General features: G+C 48.9%; 1 protein-coding gene across 1 annotated transcript in view; it reads right to left on the reverse strand.

Moving 5' to 3' along the window:
• Positions 1 to 19,742, reverse strand: part of TACC2 (transforming acidic coiled-coil containing protein 2) — a 181,780-nt gene that overhangs the window by 3,392 nt on the left and 158,646 nt on the right. Inside the window, exons 16-21 of the mRNA XM_081243718.1 lie at positions 11,185 to 11,328; positions 10,646 to 10,722; positions 7,088 to 7,131; positions 1,076 to 1,236; positions 751 to 857; positions 256 to 376 (exon numbers count right to left, since the gene is read on the reverse strand). Coding sequence (XP_081099844.1) covers positions 256 to 376; positions 751 to 857; positions 1,076 to 1,236; positions 7,088 to 7,131; positions 10,646 to 10,722; positions 11,185 to 11,328 — 654 coding nt within the window. The remainder of the gene's footprint in view (positions 1 to 255; positions 377 to 750; positions 858 to 1,075; positions 1,237 to 7,087; positions 7,132 to 10,645; positions 10,723 to 11,184; positions 11,329 to 19,742) is intronic.

The raw sequence follows: 19,742 nt of genomic DNA on the forward strand, positions 1-19,742 counted from the left end.
CTGAGCAAGTATCTGACGAAGGAACGCTGAAACGGAATGAAAAATGGCAATTCCCAGAAAGGCAGAAAAGAGGCCAGCCTCGGGGCTGCGTTAACCTGGATCTTCCAGAGGGAGAGCGAGACCGTGCTCATGAAGCACGAACTTGTGCCGGGAGTGCCTGACACGCGGGCTGTCCCGGAGCTGCCACGGGCGCAGGGAAGCCTAGCCTGTGTGTGTCTCAGTGTCTGGCCAGCCCGGCCCGCCTGGGCCTGTTACCTTCTGCTCCAGCGTTCTTTCCAGAGCGTCCACTCGAAGCTGCTCCTTCCGCAGACTTGCCTGGTATGCAGCCTGTTCCTGCTGGGCCTTGCCCCGGACCTGGGCGATCTCAGCGTTGGCCCTGCAGGAATGGCGTGGGGATGGGGTTCAGAAATGATCACCCTTCCTCGAAGACGCCTCCCACTTTCCTCCTCCCAAATCTGGGCAGGGGGAACCCAACCACCTGGCTCCAGCTCTTTCTAGTGGGGGCTGGAGCACAGGAGCCCATGAGAACCCCCATGCCCGTGACGCCGAGGTGCTTCCAGCGGGTACCCTGGAAATTACAACACGCATCCCTTATTTATCAAATGCGCTCTCATCTTGAACTATATTGAAAAACACAGCTGCATTAACCACCCTGCCCAAGCCGATGGCAGGGGTGCCAGGAGCTCCCAGCCTGCCTCGGCCGGGGCTGCTGAGGGGCCCTTGGGAGCAGACCCGAGGCGGGGGCATTACCTGTCCAGCTTCTCCTCCGCGTGGACCTTCAGCGCCTGGTACCTCTGCTCTTCCTTCTTTACTCGGGACAGGTACTCTTGCGCACATTTCTTCAGCACCTCTTCATTCTGACTCGACAGAAGACAGGGGTCGAGCCCACAGAAGAAATGCCGAGGAGGGTTGGGAACCCCGAGCACCCTGGGATGCGGGTGTAACCCCGGACAGCCAAGTCCGAGCGCCCCGGCCTGCAGGGACGGCCTTCCCGAGCGGCCCGCAATCCTCCCAGCCCGCCCCACCTGCTCCGCCACACGCGTCCCTCCCGCTCTGCCTGCGAACATCAACACACCTTGCGGAAGCCCTCCAGGACCTCCTTCATCTTCTCGTATCTCCTGAAGAGATCGGCCAGAGATTTCTCCACCGAGTTCAGGTCGGCCAGGGCTTGCTCCTTCTCCAGGACCAGCTGCTGGACCGTCTGGTGGGAGACCGACTTCTCCCTCTGTTCATCCTCTGGCAGGAGACACGGGAACAAAATGATGGGGCCCATGGGCTCCGGACCTGGTCTCAGGGGCTGGCTGAGGCCTCAGATGCAACTCAGCCTGACTAGCAAGCAATCTCAGACCTTGGCTTTTGGTTGAGACAGACGCACTCCCCCGAGCCCATCCAGCTCCAAAGGAACAAAATCCATGGCCCCAGCATTCCAGACCTGGGTCTGGGCAACATTAGATGAGATGGAAATGAACCAGCATTCTCTAACCTGATCAATGCAACCTCCTAAACATCTACCTTGGAGACCCTGGTGATTCTATTTCATTGTCCACAGCACACAGACCGATCCATAAGGTGAAAAAGAAAACGTCGCTACTGAATTTTGTGTTGGTCCAGATTAAAAGGTGCCGTAGATTGAGCTGTGAGGGAGAGAATCTCCCTTCTTTAGTGTTATTAAGCTAAAGAGATGGTCACTGGAAAAGAAAAAAGGTTTCTTCGTCCTTAAAACATCCCATGAACCCAAAGCCCACATAGCCATGGCCCTGAAATTCTGCTCCACACGGAAATGGACATTTCCTTTGATAGAGCAAGTGTCTTAACTCCCAGGAAAAGGGAGCTATTTCTGTCAAAGTGAGTTTCTCAGTTATGCACAAAAGAATTAAATTCTGGCCCAGTTCAGACTGGCTGATCCTGGTGAAAGGGACTGCTTTGTGGGCCACTGCGAGCGAATATGCCTGGAACCCCTTGAAAACCCCTCATATCGATGGCAAAGGCTTTCTCTGGCCACTCTATAGAAAAGTCCCTCAACCGCCCAGCGCTCTCTATGCCAATCCATCATTGGTCTGGGTGGGCAAGGAACCACGTGCTCTGAACCGTCTGGAACTTTGCTGACAGCAGAGAGCGGCGGGGGTGAGGGGAAGCCCCACTCCGAGCTCCTGTCCTTCCTTGGCCCCAGGTCAGCTGGGAGGGGTGCCTGGGCCGCAGGATGGACAGCAGCTGTAAATGATGACACAGCCATGGTAAGAGCAGCGGCCAGTGCGTACCGGGCTCTTGCACGTGTCGGGCGCCGGACCGACTGTTATCTTGATTCAATGCTCCTAAGCCAGCACCCGGCAGCCAGGCTGAGCTTCCAGAAGTCCAAACCGGGTCACCCCACCCCAGGGGCTTCCCTCTGCCCTGGAATAAAATCCAAACCCCTGCCCCACACGCTCTGCTCTCAGCACTGCTGCGCCTCTGCGGGTGATGCCAGCCCGGAGCTTCCCGCCTCGCTCAGAGGCGCCGTCCCTGAGCCCGTGTGGGAAACGCCTCCTCGGAGTGGCCCAGCGGTGGCCACTCCGTATTGTGAAATCAGACGTGTGTGTGCACATGTGTGTGCACGTGTGTGTGTGTAGAAGGCACACTCCCTGGGAGCAGGGTCCTGAGTCTGTTTTGTCCGCTGCTCTGTCCCAGAACTAGGACAGTGCCTGACTCACAGGACACCTCAATACGCGCTGTGCAGCCGGGCAGTGAATGAAGGAGCACAGCCTTGTGGCAGATTTCTAGTATCCGTCCGACAGGAGAAGCCGAGTCACTTGTTCACCGAGGACGCGGCAGATCCAGATCCAAACCCAAGGCTGTGCTCATCCATTCACTGCATCTCCACGTGAGCCTCTTAGGGATTGACCTGGAAGGATGCAGCTCCCTTAGAAGTGGGGAGATGGGGCTTCCCTGGTGGTGCAGTGGTTGAGGGTCCGCCTGCCGATGCAGGGGACACGGGTTCGTGCCCCGGTCCGGGAGGATCCCACATGCCGCGGAGCGACTGGGCCCGTGAGCCATGGCCGCTGAGCCTGCGCGTCCGGAGCCTGTGCTTCGCAACGGGAGAGGCCACAGCGGTGAGAGGCCCGCGTACCGCAAAAACAAACAAACAAACAAACAAACAAAAAGTGGGATGTTGCTTTGGGTTCTTTTCCCTTAGATTCCCAATAGACGGGCATCTTTCTGTATCCTGACGTCAGGCATGTTCTCAGGTGTGGGGAGGAGGGAAGAGCACGGCACAGGGGGCCACATTCTGGTTTCGGCTCCAGCCCTGACCTTAAACTTGCTCATAAGTCCTCCCTCGAGGACCCAGGGCCTCATTTCCAAAATGAGGGGCTTCTCACACGTGAGCGTGTATCCTGATCAGCGGGGGGTTTGTTCACACACAGATGGCTGTGCCCACCCAGCGGGGTCTGATTCAGTTAGTCTGGGGTGGGGCCGAGGATCTGCATCTGTGACAAGGTCCCCAGCGATGCTGAGGCAGCTGGTCCAGGGACCACGTTTGGAGAACCACAGGCCCGGAAGATGCCTGAGGTCCTCCTACCCTGCCTCTCAGAGATCCCGCTACCAGGGCAGAGGTGAAGACCCAGGAGCCAGTCCGAGAGCCCACATTCCAGACCTGGCTCTGATACTTCCCAGCTGTGTGACCTTGGGCAGAGTTTTTCAGCTCTGCCCTCCACACCTGAAACAGGGGATCATAGTATTTATCTCGTGGCCTTTGGGAGAAGATTAAATATAATGCCCTCAACACATAGTAAGAACCCAATATCAGTGACCCGTTATCAGCAGCATCATTGCCTCCCCCGAACTGGTATGATGTCAAGTCGCAGTGACCCACGAAGGGGGAGCTTTTTAACATATGGCAAGAACAGAACCGCCAGCAATCTGTTTGCTACATCTAGACTCCTAAAAGAAAGGGTGTTACAAAGTTCCACCAGTAACCAAATGCTTGTTTTTATTCTTTGAATTTTAGCTGCTTCCTTAGTTCTCAGCAAGCTGTACAATGCACATTCTGGGCTGGTTTTACGCCATGTATACATTTCACTTGGCTTGGTAAAGGAGCCATTTATCAAACAGAGTCCATCTGATTTCCTGGATCTGAGATTAGGCCGCCTCAGGCTTCCTTTCCTCCCCCCCATAACCCTTGTAAAAATAGAATTTCTCTGTTCCCGGGGAGGGGGGAGACGGAGGAGGAGAGAATGCTTCACACATCTTTTTTTTTTTTTTTTTTTTTGTAACTTGCAAATGCTGCTAGGTGCTTCAAAGCAGAAAATCAGCTCAAAACCCAAGATGCTCTAGACACAACAATAAAACAAAGGCCCTGGAGATTTTCTGGCTTTTTCAGGCGAAACACTATTAAACCATGTGGGGAATGCAGCCAAAACACAAAAGCAAAAGTAACAAAAATAGAAAAACAAACAAACAAATAAGGGTTGCAATGGGCAGGTGTCAAATTAGGTGAAAAAGCATTTACTTACCAGGCTTGCCTGTTTGTTTTGCAAGCAAAGGGCAAGAAGCAACGGAAAATGGAAGCAAAACAGATAATCAGGGCAGTTGTTAGGAAAGCAGGAAAAAAAAAAATCAATCGCAACAACCTGCAATGCAGAAAGCACAGCAATCCCTTTTTGTTCTGAATTCTGAATAGTCGGTATTTGAACTTAATGAAACATATTCTCTTCAGTAACATATGGTGCGAATGGACAGTGATGGCAGGACAGATGTCACATTGACATGGAGCATTTGTGAAGGTTAAACAGAGGTCAGGGACCCAGGCTGGAGTCCAGGCTAGTGGAAGTTGGGTACAAGCTGGTTTTAACTTCAAAATGCTAGTACATTCACTCTGGGCCCTGAACTGCAAGCCCTCTGGGCCTGAGTTACCCTTTCCACGAGGATGGTGGGTGGGTGAGCAGAAACGAGACGAAAAATACGGGATCCAGATGAGACACATGGGTGTGTTTCCTGCCTCAAAAGAAGGCAGGTCCCTCCCAGAGCTACAGTGAGTCCCGGCCATGCCGCAGGCCCACACCGTCCTCGGCAAGGACACGAGGACCCTGAAATCGACGGCGGCCCTCATCGGTGACCTGCAAGTGACTGATGGATGACACCCACAGACATGCCACCTCTCGGACGAGAACAGCTCTGGGAAGGTGGGTGATGAACGGGACAGGAAGTGAGGATGGGGAGGGGGCGATGAGGAACAGACACACCATGAGGCGCCACCCCAAGTGACGGCACTGCTTCCCGCCAGGGACGCTGGGGAGGGGGTCTCGCAGAGCCACGCGGAGAGTGCTTCAACACCCCCAAAACAGGAAAATGCTCAGAGGGGCAATTTCACAGCTCTTGAAGAGAGGGACTCTCAGGCCAAACACACCAGGTCTCCTGGAGGGGGTGGGGATGGGGGGTGGCATGTGTGGCCTTAATCCCTGGAGTCAGGGTTCCACACGCTCCTCAGACTGTGTCTGGATTGAAAACACTGTTCTAACTACTGTCCCCTGCAGCGTGGAAAGCATCAAAGTCCAATACTCTTTCTGTCACCACAAGGACAGGCCACTATGTCAACTAGAGACTCCGACTCTGTCAGTTTTCAAGAGGGAATGTCTGCTTCTATCAAACTGCCAGCTGAGCCAGAATATTTGGTTGCTCTGGGCAGCCTGCTGGCAGGACAAAGGCTCATGTCCTCTTCAACACTGGCCTAGATGTCATCATCAAAAGTAAAGAATAAAAATGTATGACTCTGAGATGCAGAAGGATGTTTCCAGACGAGCCATGTAGGTTTGAGTGACATTTTCACGTCCCTAGACTCCAGGATGCAGAAAGGTTGCCAGACAATGTGTATGGGAAGATATAAATCCTTCCTTCTGACCATTTTCAGCAGCAGTATCAGTTCCAAGGGTTTTTTGGGGTTTTTTTTATCTCATCCATATGTATCCATATGTTATACCAATTTAACAAAGAGGTTTCATTTGATAGAAAGCATACACCATGAGGCTGATCCTTAAAAAAACTCCAATGGGCTTCCCCTTGAGCTCTGGGAGAAATGCTCTTTATTATAATAAACCAAAATTAAAGCTTTTTTGAAGGGAAAGCACTCAATTGGAAGTTTCTTCACTGTTCCCAAGGCTGCGGTCATATTTATCTTGGGGCAAAAGCTAGAGGTGTGGTGTGACATATCCAAACGTTTGAGATGACGAGGGGTCGCCTGCTAAAACAGCATCAAGCTGTGGTTTGCAGTGAGCTTATGTCCTTTGGAGTAAAAGGTTTTTGAAAAAACTGCTATCATGGACCTAAGCAAATAAATAAATAAACAAAAATCCCACACCTCGCACCCAGAGTTATAACAGCATTTTTGAATGATGATCATCAGTGAAAAGACTTGGGCTTGGAACTTCTGCAAGGACTTTGCTTACTTTTTCTTAAAAAAAAAAAAAAAAGAGAGCCAGGCATGTATAACTTGTAACATGAGGCCTTCTTTTATTGCAGGCCAAAGTAACCTGTCAGTACTGGCTGCCAGGGATGCTGTGTTAAGATGGATTCTAAGGCAGTGTCCAACCTCAGTGAGAAATAGTGTTGTGAACAGTTAATAGGGACAGGCAGCTGGACTGCCACGTGTTCTACTGTCCTTGTTCTAGACCTCTATGTAAAGGCCGAGTTGGGTATTTTTTCACTTGTGTCTAAACTAAATTAGGGTTTAGAGATTTGATTATAGAGATCTGATTCTCTCCCATGAGCAAAAAAATCACCCAAATATCCTAGTAACCAACCCAAATCTCTTTCCCCATGAGGTGGGCCATCCTGGCTGGGTCAAGTGGTGGCCATTGAAGTGACATTCACGGCTTCCCACAGGCATGAATAATTCATGCTAAGGGACACACATGCTGGCAGGTGTTTCCAGGAGGTCCCCAGACTCACTGATCTGGGGCAGAGCCACGTTCTGGGATGCTCTGGTCCCTCCCTAAAGGGCTTCAGGCTCTAAGAGGAGCCTGAGAGGAACACACTCCGAGTCTCTACCTTCAAAGCCCTCCCCAGAGTTCAGAAATCTCAGGGCGGGCCTGAGCCCCCCACCAGTGAGGACACCCACCTATCATCTGGGCGATGGTCTTCTCATACTCAGCCACTATTTTCCTGTAAGAGAAGTAAAAATAGGTTGGAACTGTGACCACAGAATGGTTTTTAATTTCACGCGGGAGCCCATGTGCTGGATATCAACAGCCTGACCACTGTCTAAGAGGACAAGTCTTATGGGTCACAGGTGGCTCAGACTACTAGGGACCCCTCCAACCTCAGCCCTCTTCTTGCACACCCAAATAGGTTCATTTGCCTAGTGCAAGACTCTGATCAAATCACTCCCTTATACAAAACCTTCTGTGTCTCCCCTCTGCCCACTGAGAAAAAAAATAAGGTCAAACCTTCAGCCTGACAGTCAAAGCCTTCTGTCACCTGGGCCTGATCTTCCTCATCAATCTTACCTCCTTCCACGCCATCTCGTGAACACAGCGATTCAGTGAGAACAATGATTTCTTGTCTGCCCTGAGCTTTCTCACCTTTATGGCCTTGCCCATGTTGTTCACTTCCCCTCTCTCTTTCCACCTGTCATAGTCTATTTCTGAAGGGCCAATTCAAATGCTACCTCCTCCAGGAAGACTTCCCTGATTTCTCCTTAGAACCCCGTAACATTTTATCTGAATCTTCTTCCAAAACATACATCATAGTACTTGAGTGGAAGCTCCTCAAGGCCCAGGGACCACTTCTTAGTCACCTGTGTTGTTGAGTGGGGAGTGGCAGGGGAGGAAACAGTAGCACTTCTTGGGTAGGCTCAATAAAGCGAAGCTGCACAAAAGCACTAAGATCCCTTGCTTATAAGATGAAAGGAAACTCTCAGAAAAGACTTGAGGGTTTCACCTACATGATCCAATCCACAAGAGAACCAAGAGCTACTAACCTCCAACAGATCTAGGACCTGATTGCAGCTGAGCCTGCCTCTCCGAGCTGTGTGATTTGGCCAAGTCAGTAATGGACGCTGAGGGTTCAGCTCACTCCCTGGTACAGTGAGGATTACCTTAGACCTTGACTTTCAGGACTGGGGGGTGGGAATTAAATGAAGTTAAAAGCGACGGTGACAGCAAAACACACTCTTGCAAAGGCTAAAGGCCTTGCAGCTGCTGGGTGTCTGTCCCTGGCTTCCTGACCTTGGCCCCAAGGTCACTGCCTCACCCAAGGGCAGACCCACCATAGGAAAGGCAGCCACAGCATGAGTCCACTTGCATTCTCTCTCTGAATCCTACACAGAGACACTTCGTGTCTTCTGTGCTTAAACAACCCCTCCTGGCACCCCTGAATCACAAAACAGTGATGGATCTCTGAGGATGCCCCAGCTAAACCCACCACCACTGAGGGTGGAGGCGGGACCACAGCAAGTAAGGGATGTGTCCTTTCAGAAGTGCTAGGAGACCGGGGGCCAAAGAAGTGGTCTCCCTAGAATTGCTACACAGGGTCATTCAGGAACCTTTCCAGGATCCCAGGGCTACAAAGTGGCAGAGCTAGGATTCAAACCCAGGTATCAACTCTGGAGTCTTTGTTACAACCCTTCGGTTCCACTGCCTCCAGGCATTGTGACTTACCCCCATTTTACAGATGAGGAAAGTTAGACACAGAGTTAAGAAACAGATTCAGAGAACCTGCTGTATAGCACAGGGAACTCTACCTGACTCCGCTGGACAGTAGAAACCAACACAACATTGTAAAACGACTGTACCGCAATTTAAAAAGAAAGAAAGAAAGAAAAAGAAACAGACTCAGAAGCAGCTACAAAGCAGAGCCTGACTTCCACCTGGTCTGGCTCCAGAGGCTGACGTTTAGGGCACCAAAAACTAGTGCCTCTGTGCCAGCTGGGGACACTTGAAATCCCACCGTACCAGTTAGCAAACAGCACTCCCTGGAGCCCCCAGAGGTACAATTTCTCCCAGAAAAGCAAAAGGAATCAGAGACAAGAACTTCCAGCCTCCCCGTATGTCCTGCCTTCACCTTGAGTGCAGGCAAAAAACCAAAGCCACCCGGTTCCCTCCCCGACTCCCCCTTAGCCAAAAAAAAAAAAAAGATAAAAGAGATTTTAAAATAATGCAACTACAGGGCCTCAGTTTGAATGTGAAATAGCACTAAGATTAAGCTCCAGAAGTGATCACAAAAACTGTCAGCAGAAAGATGGAACTAACAGAAGAATTTTCAGGAAGATACTATTTGAGCTAGAAGATGGGATATGATCACCTAAACATTTGTTTATTACTTAAAACGGTAGCCAGGTATATGATTTTGATAATTAGCTAACAGCACTACTGCAATTAAGTGTACTAAAAATGTACAAATTCTTCGACCAATGTTTAAAAATGCATTCATTCTCTTATTCCCACACTTTGAGACTTTAAAATGAAGCCTAGTATGTATTCTTGGCACAGTGCCAGACCTTCTGTCTTGTTAAAATGATTGGGCTCAAATCCATATCTTCTCTTGCAATTGCTTCAGCTCGTGCTGAAGAAAAGCAGGTGTGTGGAAAATGAACTATGCCCCCCCTCCACCCCGCCACGAGCAGTTCTTAGACCCGGCAGCATCCAGAGCCTGGACAAGACGTGCTAACCCGGGACGGTCAGAGCAGAGGTTTGGGCCAAAATTGCTTTAAAAATGCCACTTACAATATAGTTTTAAAAGTCACATCCCAAGGGTAAATTCTAGCCCCAGAGATGGCTTCTTAGTTTCTAAGAAGATGATGAATCGAGAAAGGAAATAAAGGGGAAAAGGCACATGAGGAGTGAAAGCAAGAGGCAGGCGGCTGGGTACAGTGGGAAGAGCTTGGGTTTCAGAGTCAGAAAGGTGGAGTCAAATCCATGTTCTTGTGAACTAGAAGCTCCAGGGCCTCCGTCAAGTCACCTGGCCTCTCTGAGCCTTCAAGCGGGGCTGACCATCCCCTCGACAGCTGTGGGGAGAGACAGGCTGTGTGTCTCCAGCCAAAAGCACAGTGCCTGGCACACGGCAGGTACTTACCGTGTGGTAGGTGTCATACTTCTACGACAATAGGCAGCAAATGAAAATAAATCACTCAGGCGACATTTGGGAGACACCCTCAATGTTTATCGATTGAAACTGGTGAAATTAATTATGTTAGACCCTTAAAAGGACTGTTAAGCACCTGTTGAACAATAATGTCAAGATGTATAAAAATCTGTCCAAGCTAGGCTAAGTTAAAAAAGAGTATAGGGTAATGTACATTTCTACACTCCACTTTTGAAGAAGAATGGAGGCTACATAGATACCTGAACACACCTGGGATCAGAAATGGAAAATTCTGGGAAGGATACACCAGAAATGGTGCATAGTAGTTACCTGAAGGGTGTGGACCCAGAGGCTGAGTGGGAAGGAGATGCGTTTTTCCTTGTACAGATATTTATTTGATTGCATTATTTGACCATGCTCATGGTATTTTAATAATAGTAACACACTAAGAATACTTCTGTGAAAATACAGACCTTGTGGAATAATGGATAACTTCTATAGAGGACACTGTTCATGGGCCACACCAGCTCCAGCTGTTATCAAACCACAGGTAAGCATCCCCCAGGTACCAGGAAGCCCGAGCATCACAACTGACCTCATTTCCATCACTTCCCGCCTGCTTTCTTCATATTTATCTTTCCAGTCCGAGACCTCTCTCTCCTTGGTTATGATCTAGTATCAGGGAGAAAAAGAGGAAGAAGGTTAGTCCCGGATGAGTCCATTCAGATCTGAGCAATTCACACACCAAGACAAGGAAACACTAAATAAATATGGAATTAAAACCTGCTACACCAAATACCTGTATTTAGAGAATTTCCCCGAGCATGAGATAGAAATAAGTCAAACATGAGACTTCCACAATGCCCACAGAGAGCAACTAAAAGGCATGTGCTTTTTTGTTATAACTCGAACGAGGCCCTAAAGGCTCGTTAAACCATAGTGTCCAAGATCAAAACCCACGGTTTGCCGCCTGTCTCTGCCTGCAGTGGTCAGAGGAGAAAGTCTGTGTCCAGAGACGCTGGCTTTGTGGGACGTGGGTACATACATTTATTTACAAATGGCAGAACCCGGAGCTTTTCCCAGGGCGCCCAGAGCTGGCCTTGCCTTCTCTGAGACACACACACGCCACAGTACCTCTGCCCTGGCGATCTGGAGGGCGGAGTCCAGGTCAGGCTGCTGGAACAGAAGGCCTGTGGGTTTCTCTACCTCGGCCGTCCCGATGCGGGAATACAAGGCTGTTTTGGAGAGGGTGACGTCTGTTGGGTGAGCAGCTTCTCTCTGTGGAATGGTTTTTAATTTTAAAAAGTTAACATTAATCTTATGACAAAGAGAATTGCATCCATCCTCTCATGAATGGGTCAGTTGTATGGTTTTGAAACAAAGAACATCAAAAGTATGAGAAAACGCTAAGACTAATGAATGGGGAAATGCCGGATACAATCTACGGAAATCTATCATTCTGCACCTGCACCGGCTGACAAAGGGTCTAATGGCGGACGCCTCCCCAGCTCCCAGGCCCTGGAGTCGAGCACGTCTGGTGCCCGTTTATCACTGCCATTTATCAGCCGCAGAGGCATTTAGGCACAGCGCATAAGAACCAAGGTCATCTTCCAGCAGGCTCCACTTCCAAAATAAAAGCCTAACGGTGAACAATGTTGAATTCTACTCTGTGTTTTCCCAGTTTTGAGTAACCACAGATCTGATCATTTTTGCAAGACGTGTCTACATTTCAACCTAGGGGAGGGACATTGGTTAGCTCTATTTGAAAGGATATAATTCACACAAAGCTTAAGGCCTACCATAGCTCTCAACCAACACCACCTTCAACGAGCTAGTTTCTGGGTGCCGAAAGGTAAGCAGTACGTTGCAGTTACAGCGTCAGCGGGAAAATTGAAAACTGGATCACTGATGGCATCCACCTGTGCCGATAAGCCCCTCGATGAGTGGTGTGATTCCCTGCCCCCAAGACTGACGCTGGACAGTCACAAGCCTCCTGGGAGGGAGGAGAGGTCTGTGCTGACTCTTCCTCCCTTTGCACAAATGCTCAGCCATTTCCAACACACCCGAAATGCAGCATTAGGAGCATCGTCAACCAGTGCAGCAGGGTTGTCAATCTAGTTCTACTGCAAAAGACATGTCAAACCAATCACACTCCCAGTCCTATTCATTAACCTCCTGGCCCGTCGTGGTTGCCAAGGCAAACCTCCACCCTGGTTACTAGAGTCCAACTGGACGTGAAGCAATGGGGGTGTAATGGGCGGAGGGCAACTGCTTTTTCTTTGGGAAATTTATGAGAAGACATGGAGCCGTGAACAGAACACCACAGTGTAGAAGAAAGAGAGAGATGTGGGAAAGGAACGGTGAGGACTTATCTTGTAGATGGAAGCAGAGGAGATGAAAGAACCAATGGTAACTGGGAAGGGGGGTGACCCGAAGGTGCTTGAGCAGAATTTCTCTCCTCAATTACGGGAACAGGCATGCTTACCCTACTGTGGCCTCAGAGACAATGAACTTGTGACAGCTTAGAAAACGCAGGTGGAAGCTTAATGGATAGGACTGGAGGTCACCGAGTTAGGACCAGTTAGTTGTATACATGCACGATGAACTAAGTGGTTTAGGCTGTCCTGGAAGCGAGCGTCTGCTGCGTGGGTGTCACTACCCCTGCCTGGCCTTGAGTATCTGCGCTAACTCTCACATGGGACCCAGAATGACCACTGCTGGTCAGAGCGGAGCACCAGACCCCAGGGACACACCCACCTGTCAAGTGGGATGCCAGGATCTTCGGTGACGGGACATTTGAACAGAACACAAGTTTAAAGCCCTCAGGAGCAGGCAGGCTGACCTCTCAGAAGAAAGAGGGCCACCAGACCAGAGGGCAGAGCCTCTCCCATGTAGGCGTTAATCTCTGATGTCTGAGATGTTTTCAAGGTTCTACTTGTCAAATGGGAAACTTCTCAGGAAGTAAATAGAAAATTATACCTAGACACCAAGACTCAGTATTTACATGTATTGAGAAAGTTCAAAAACACAAAATTCTGAAGAGTATTTTTAAAAAACCTGTTCCTGTCACAGTTAAGTAAAATAATGTATTCTTTGAAAAAAATTAGAATAAAGTTTTAAAATGGAAAGAAACTTAGACACCATCCAACTCATCCTGGTCCCTCTGATGATGAAAAAATTGAGGATCTAAATAAGATTTGGCCAAATCGTTTCCCAGAATGAGATTCAATTCTGACCCAAGATAAACCAGCTCTCTGAAGTGCAAGAGAAAATGAATTAAAACCGACTTTATCATACCGGGCAGAAACAAAATATGACCAGTGCAGGAATTAAAGATCTTTAAGCTGCCTAATGTCCTTTGTAAAACAAGGAAGGGGATGAAAAATAAACAAAATAATGAGCCTAAGGAAATGCAAATGGTTACTACCAGATACAGTAATTCACTATCACCGGTCATCCTGGACACCTGGTGTTTTCAATAAAGAAACATGATGACTTAAGAATCCATTTGAATTACTACCAGAGTATCTGCATGTTAATGCAATTCAAGGTACACACCCTGGTTTTCTCTTACAACCAAGAATTGTTTTTAACTGAAATTAATAGGTTTGTCTCTTGATGATATTTTAAGATCAGACTTAGATATTAAGCTTTGTTTCTCCCACATAACCTCCCACTTGCTACTTTAGAGGAACCAAAAAGCCACCAGAATCGCAAATTAAGATGTGAAGTGGCCACGACTCAGACAGCACGGGACCAACGTCCAACCTCTCAATCCACTCCCTCAAATCTTGGTCCCTGCGGGGACCCCTGGGGCACGGTCACCTGGGTCAGGCCTGCAGAACTCATGCCTGGGGTCCTTCTGGCCTTGCAGCCAGGGGCGGGGCGTCTTGTCCCTCACCCAGGCTCACAATACTCCTGGTGTCCAACCCGCTGTTGCCAGGCTCAGGGGAAGCTGCCATGTCTTGGACCAAAGCAGGATCGCTGTCCCCGGGAACCAGGTGAGAGAGCAGTGAGAAGGAGCAAGGGTAGGGGCCAAAAGCCGAGATCAGGTCACGGGCCAAGGTCATGGAGCGTGGACACAGGCTGGGCGCTTGGGGGGCGTCGGGGCCACATGGCGCCAGGTCGGGCAGAGAGCAGCCTCACCCCAGTGCCGCCCCATCCACATCTGACAAGGGGCAGGTCTCAAGTTCAGGATGGCAAACAAGAGGAAGGCACTTGATACGTGCCCTTACTCGACTCCCCACAGGAGGCGCCACCAGCACCAACTGGCCTCTCCTTCCCCCTGGGTCAAGACAAGACATGGCCTCAGACCTCAACACAGGCTGCAGACAATAACCACAAATTCTTGAAACTGGCAAATAAGCTGAAACCCATGTACCAGCCCTTTGCCACTGCCCTTCAGACTGTTCTTGTGGGTTTCGGGTATCACGTGGTTAAATGGCCGGGGTGGGTGGTTTCCGGACACAGAAGGAGGAAAGGAAGCTATGGTATCAGGCCGTTCACCAACCAAACAGTTGCCCCAGACCTGATTCCTTCTCCCACTGACGCTGCGACAACCCAGGCATCTTCCTTTATGGGCCAGGACTCCTGGAGGAATCACACACTGAAGATTAATACCCTTTCCCTCCCAGGGGAGCCTGTTTCTAGGACCTCCTCCGGTCCCAAAGCTTGCCATTTGTATGATCCTTGTTCCTATGTTACCCAGACACATCCTTCCTTCTTTATATAGGGTCCCCCTAATCCCAAAAGGCCAGATACTGGACCATAACCAGTATCTGTTACACACACAAATTAAATCCATCCCTGTGCCCTGCAGCCCTTGGAAAGCCATACAGATGGAACGCTTAGGTTCTATCCACCCTGCTTTAGTGGTGAATCCAGGGCTGCTGCACCTCACAGCCAGTGACCTGGTCAGATGCCCCCCAGGAGGACACAACCCAATTCAGTTCCACCAGAAGTGTGCGGAAGGAAAACCATAAAGAGTCTGACACCCCAGCCCCTGTGGAGTTTCCCTCGTTTCTAACGTTTTCTGACTACTGAGACAGGACACCGCACAGCAGTGCCTGGAAGGCTGGCTTTGCTGGCCCTCAGTCTGAAGGGAAACGTGAGTGAAGCTGCTCACAGGAGCGACCAGAAATCACCCCCATCATATTTCATGACGTTTTTCATCCCCTCAGTATGAGTGTTTTTCATTCCAAGTGATTTCATTTTGTGTTAGCAACAGTTTAAGACCATGCTGCCAGAAACACTGGGCTAGGTCACCTGCAGCTGAAACATATGGGCAGAAAAAAGGGCAAATTGGATACACAGTTGCTGCCTTCTCTTTCTATATATCAGGAGTTTCCAATGCGCTAAGGGGCAAGCAAGCATCTCACCAGCAAGAAGCTCACAGAAACCTAATTGGGTTCAGGTAAATGGACCACCCTAGGTCTGGTGAGCTACAGAAAAGAGCATCTATTTTTCGTGGGCCAACGTCACTAGTTTAATATACTTCTTACAAAAGTGGTACAAGTTCCTATGGTAAAGAAAAATGTTCCTCATACTCCAAGACACTTCTACCCCTATGGAATAATTCTTTTAACACGCCCTTCTGGAATACATAAGGAGGGAGTGGGGGCTGTCTCTCCAAACCACATTCAGTAGACTCACGTGACAGTATTTTCTCAATCAAAATCGGGACATATGGTCTGAGAACAGGCTTTAACTGACAGGAAGCCAACTGCTGGCCGTCTCTGAGAAGGAGGCAAGGGTATCAGGCAGTCCTGAACACTTCATACTCAACTGGAACCACTGAGAACATGCTCAATTCTGCCTCAGACTTCTGGACAGGAATAAACTGTATTTATAGTGACCAAACGTCAAGCAATTCATTCTGTGTTTAAGCCACTACCCAAGGACATCAAGAAATAAGTCTAACGGGGAAAAAATCCTTACTGCTTAATGCATTCTAAAAATCTCATTTTTACAGAAATTAAACCCAAGTTTATGGGTTGGCCACAAGAACAAGGACATCAGCAATCGGTGTTTACATTCCTGTAAACACCCGATGTTCCCAGTCTGGACACCCATGGGATGACCGTCTTCTCTCACTGAGAGATGTCTCTGGAAAGGGGTCCCCATTTGGTTCCAGGGAAACCACATGTGGGGGACCCACAGGGCAGGGCCAGCAGATGAACTCCTGATCCTGTTCCAAGGACAAGTGAAGGGAGAGAGCACGGGCCCCTCTGCCAAGTGAGCTGTTACTTGAGATGTACAGGCAACGAGCTCCCATATGGAGATTCTAGTGCTGGTTCCCGGAAGGCCAGTGAATCCCAGTCAGGCCTTGGGCTGGTTCCCAGGCTCCATTTTCCACATCTGTAAAATGGGACCTGGACCCGCTGTCTGAAGAGAGATGTTGGGAGAGTCTCATCAGGTAACAGAGGCACAAGTGAAGGTCACCTCCCAGCAGCTTTCACTGATCGTACACCTACTGTGTGCCAGGCTCTCTGCACGTCACCTACTGTCCTCACAGCAACGTGCAAACTCACTGCTATTAGCCTCTTGGCACAGATGGAAAAACTTGAGGCTCAGAGAGGCTCACCAACTGGTTCAGGGCCACAGAGCGCACTGGGGCCCAGTCCTGGTCTGACAGCCCAGGTTCACCGGGCTGCCAACGGCGGGTGGGGTGTGGGAGAGGGAATGAGGCGGATCCTCAGAGGCCAGGCGCACCCGTCAGCCCTGGGGGTGGGCTGAACCTCCCTGGACCACGCTCCATCGTGCATGTCATCAGCGACACATTCCAGTTGTTAAGAAAAATTACTCCAAACTTGGAAGCCGGCAAAACAATTTCTGCAGGTCTTGTCAATATCACACTCTACCCTAGAGAAGGGTTGGCAAATTACAGCGATGGCTCAAATGGCCTGTCGCCCTTTTCTGTAAAAAGGGTTTTCCTGGAACCGACCACACCCATTCCTCCACGTGCTGTCCACTGCTGCTTTAGCAGAGCTTCGGTGCCTGAGTTGAGTAGTTGTTACAGAGATCAAATAGATGCCTACAAAGTCTGAAATATTTATGCTTTCCCGTTGCAGAAAAAGACTGCTTTTCTGTAATCCTTTTGACCCTGGCCTAAGGGTCATCTGACATCTCAGGAAGGTCTTGTTTTCACCTATTTACTATTGACCAGGATCCAGTCTCAGTGTAATTAGATGTTAACTTGTAGAAAATAGAAAAGTTGCAAATTATTTTTTATTAGTAGCGAAGCAAATGATTTCTATAGGAAGAAAAAAGAACCTCAAAGGTTATGAATTATCTGTCCTGTTTAACTAGTATTAACCTGTTTTATATCTAACTTTGCAACCTTATTCCAGCTTCCTTACCCCACTGACTGGACATCGGTTTCTCGTATTTTTCTTTATTCAACAAGCTCTACCATCCTGCTGGCGTGTTCACTGTGTACTTACGCACAAATTACACTTTTAGCTTTTTGGAAAATCATACTTTGTCGAACACCTGCCTGGCCATGGTTAGCAAAGAAGCTTCTGGACCACACAACATTCTCAAGAGGCAGCACACGGCAGCAGCAAACCGGTACCTTGGTGTCCTGGCGGCTGCGGGAAGCCAGGGTGATCTGCCTGGCCAGCTTCAGGGCTTCTATCCGCATGATGGCAAACTCTAACTCCTCCTGCCGGAGGGGTGGGAAATGAGCAAACCGCAGGGGAAATGCATCGAGACAGGACGGAAATGTTTTCCACATCCAAGAAACGCATGTGTCACGTGAATGTGTCATGACAGGTACTCGGGGAAACATACGCGCTGGCTTTCTTTCACAATTAACACCTCAGCAGATCATGAAATAAATGTCTCATTTCCTTTTTTTTTTTTTTTTAAAATCACCCTTTGGGATGTCTGGCGGGAAGTACTACGCAAATACGAAATAATTTTTAAAATGGGATCAGAATTTTTAGTGCACTGTTCTTTCAATTTCTCTCCTTTTGTTCACTTCATGTCAAGTTGGCCAACAATTTCCACGAGTGGATTTGCATATCTCAAATGACTATTAACAATCTCTCTTAAGTTTTTGCTCTGAACATCCCAGTCTAGAGGGTATCAAATTGAGCTGTCAAATTTAAAGCACAGACTGTAGACAATTGTTTTGGTGCCAGATACAAGACCTGAGTCCAGATGTTATCTCAACAGGGGTCTGAGATAACCCTGTATACATAAACAGCCTGGCTCCATGGTGAGCTAATACCCTTGGTTCCATGAATAAATCAGAGAAACTGCTTTTGGGGCTATCAAAACTTCTGAAAAATGACTGCTTCGGTCCATTTTCCAAATTGAAATACAAATGGTTTGTTCCACATGTAACGGCACAATTTATAGCACTCTGGCGTCCTGGGTAAAGAACACCACATATATCTGTCTTTGAGGGGAAACTATTCCATCTGGAACATTCTCAGCAATGCTCCATTAAATCCTGCCTCATTGCATTTGGAGTTCGGAGGTTCATTCTCTACTGAGGTTTTGACAAACTCCCCAAAGGTCACACGTGGGCTACAAACCTGAAGTTTCTGAGCAAATACTGGGGGGTTCTTTTCTGCTAAGTCGGGTTCCAGATAGTCAAGCGCACCACAGAGAGAGGCTGGATGAGCTAGCCTGCTGAGGAGGGCATCAGCAGAGGCAAAGGAGCCCTCAGGAGCTGTCTGAAGGCCGGCAGAGGAGGACACAGAGGAAAAATAGAGGAGAGCAGAGTGATATCGGTTCCAAGCAAGGACCACCCATCTATTGGCTGGACATCTCTGCCTTAAGGCTGAAGAGAGTATCAGTTAGGTGCCAATACTTTCCTTTTCATCTGGACTAATTCCCACATGCTGATCACGGGCATCGTGAGATCGGCAGGCCCAACCCGCTCCCCAAAAGCACAGCCTTAGGTGCCCTCTCCACCCCCATGTCACCCTCACTCCATAACCAGTTGTTAGGAGGAAAGCTACCCTTTACTTATTTACTTGAAAACCTCAGTGGGTAGGAGACAAGGTAGGTGATGGGGTTTCTAAACATAAGTCATCAAGAAAATACTTTCCATTGTAAATATCCAAAGGAAGGTTTGGTAAAGGTCATCTTCTAAATAATGGAAAGATGACTTCAAGCTGGTAGATCAGAAAGACTTCAAAATCAGAAGGCAAGGCTGCAGGAGTTGAATCACGCGTGAGTCCTTCATAGTGTCTATTTGAGAGACAGCTTAGGTCCTGTCTGGACTCTCTTTTTGCTCACTATTATTTTCCCAGTATCCATCTGCCAGACATATAGTAGGTGCTAATAAATACTTGATGCGTGAGATAAATGAATGTCTACTAATCTGGAGCAATAAAGCAACACGCCAAGTCAATAGCCTCATACCCTCTTGAGGATTGCTAGGGGGAAGTAAAAAAAGAAAAACAGAATTCGCCAGAAGGGTGATCGATTTTAGACGTGTGGGGCGCGTGGGTGAGGCCTTCAGCTCAGGTCTATTCGCTCTGCAGGTCCCACAGGGGTTGGGAGGAAAGAGGTATAAGTCCTGGTCTATAAACAGGAGGGACTTCCCATCACCAAAGCCCAGGAGAACCAACTGTTCCTCAAAAGGAGAGTGCTTCCTGATCTACCATACTCTGCCCTCTGCCAAAGAGGACAGAGAAGCAGGATACAGACTGATGGCAGCTCAAAAACCAACAGTC

This window comes from Mesoplodon bidens (assembly GCF_964165515.1).
Source record: "Mesoplodon bidens genome assembly, chromosome: 1".
In the NCBI taxonomy this organism is placed as follows: Eukaryota; Metazoa; Chordata; class Mammalia; order Artiodactyla; family Ziphiidae; genus Mesoplodon; species Mesoplodon bidens.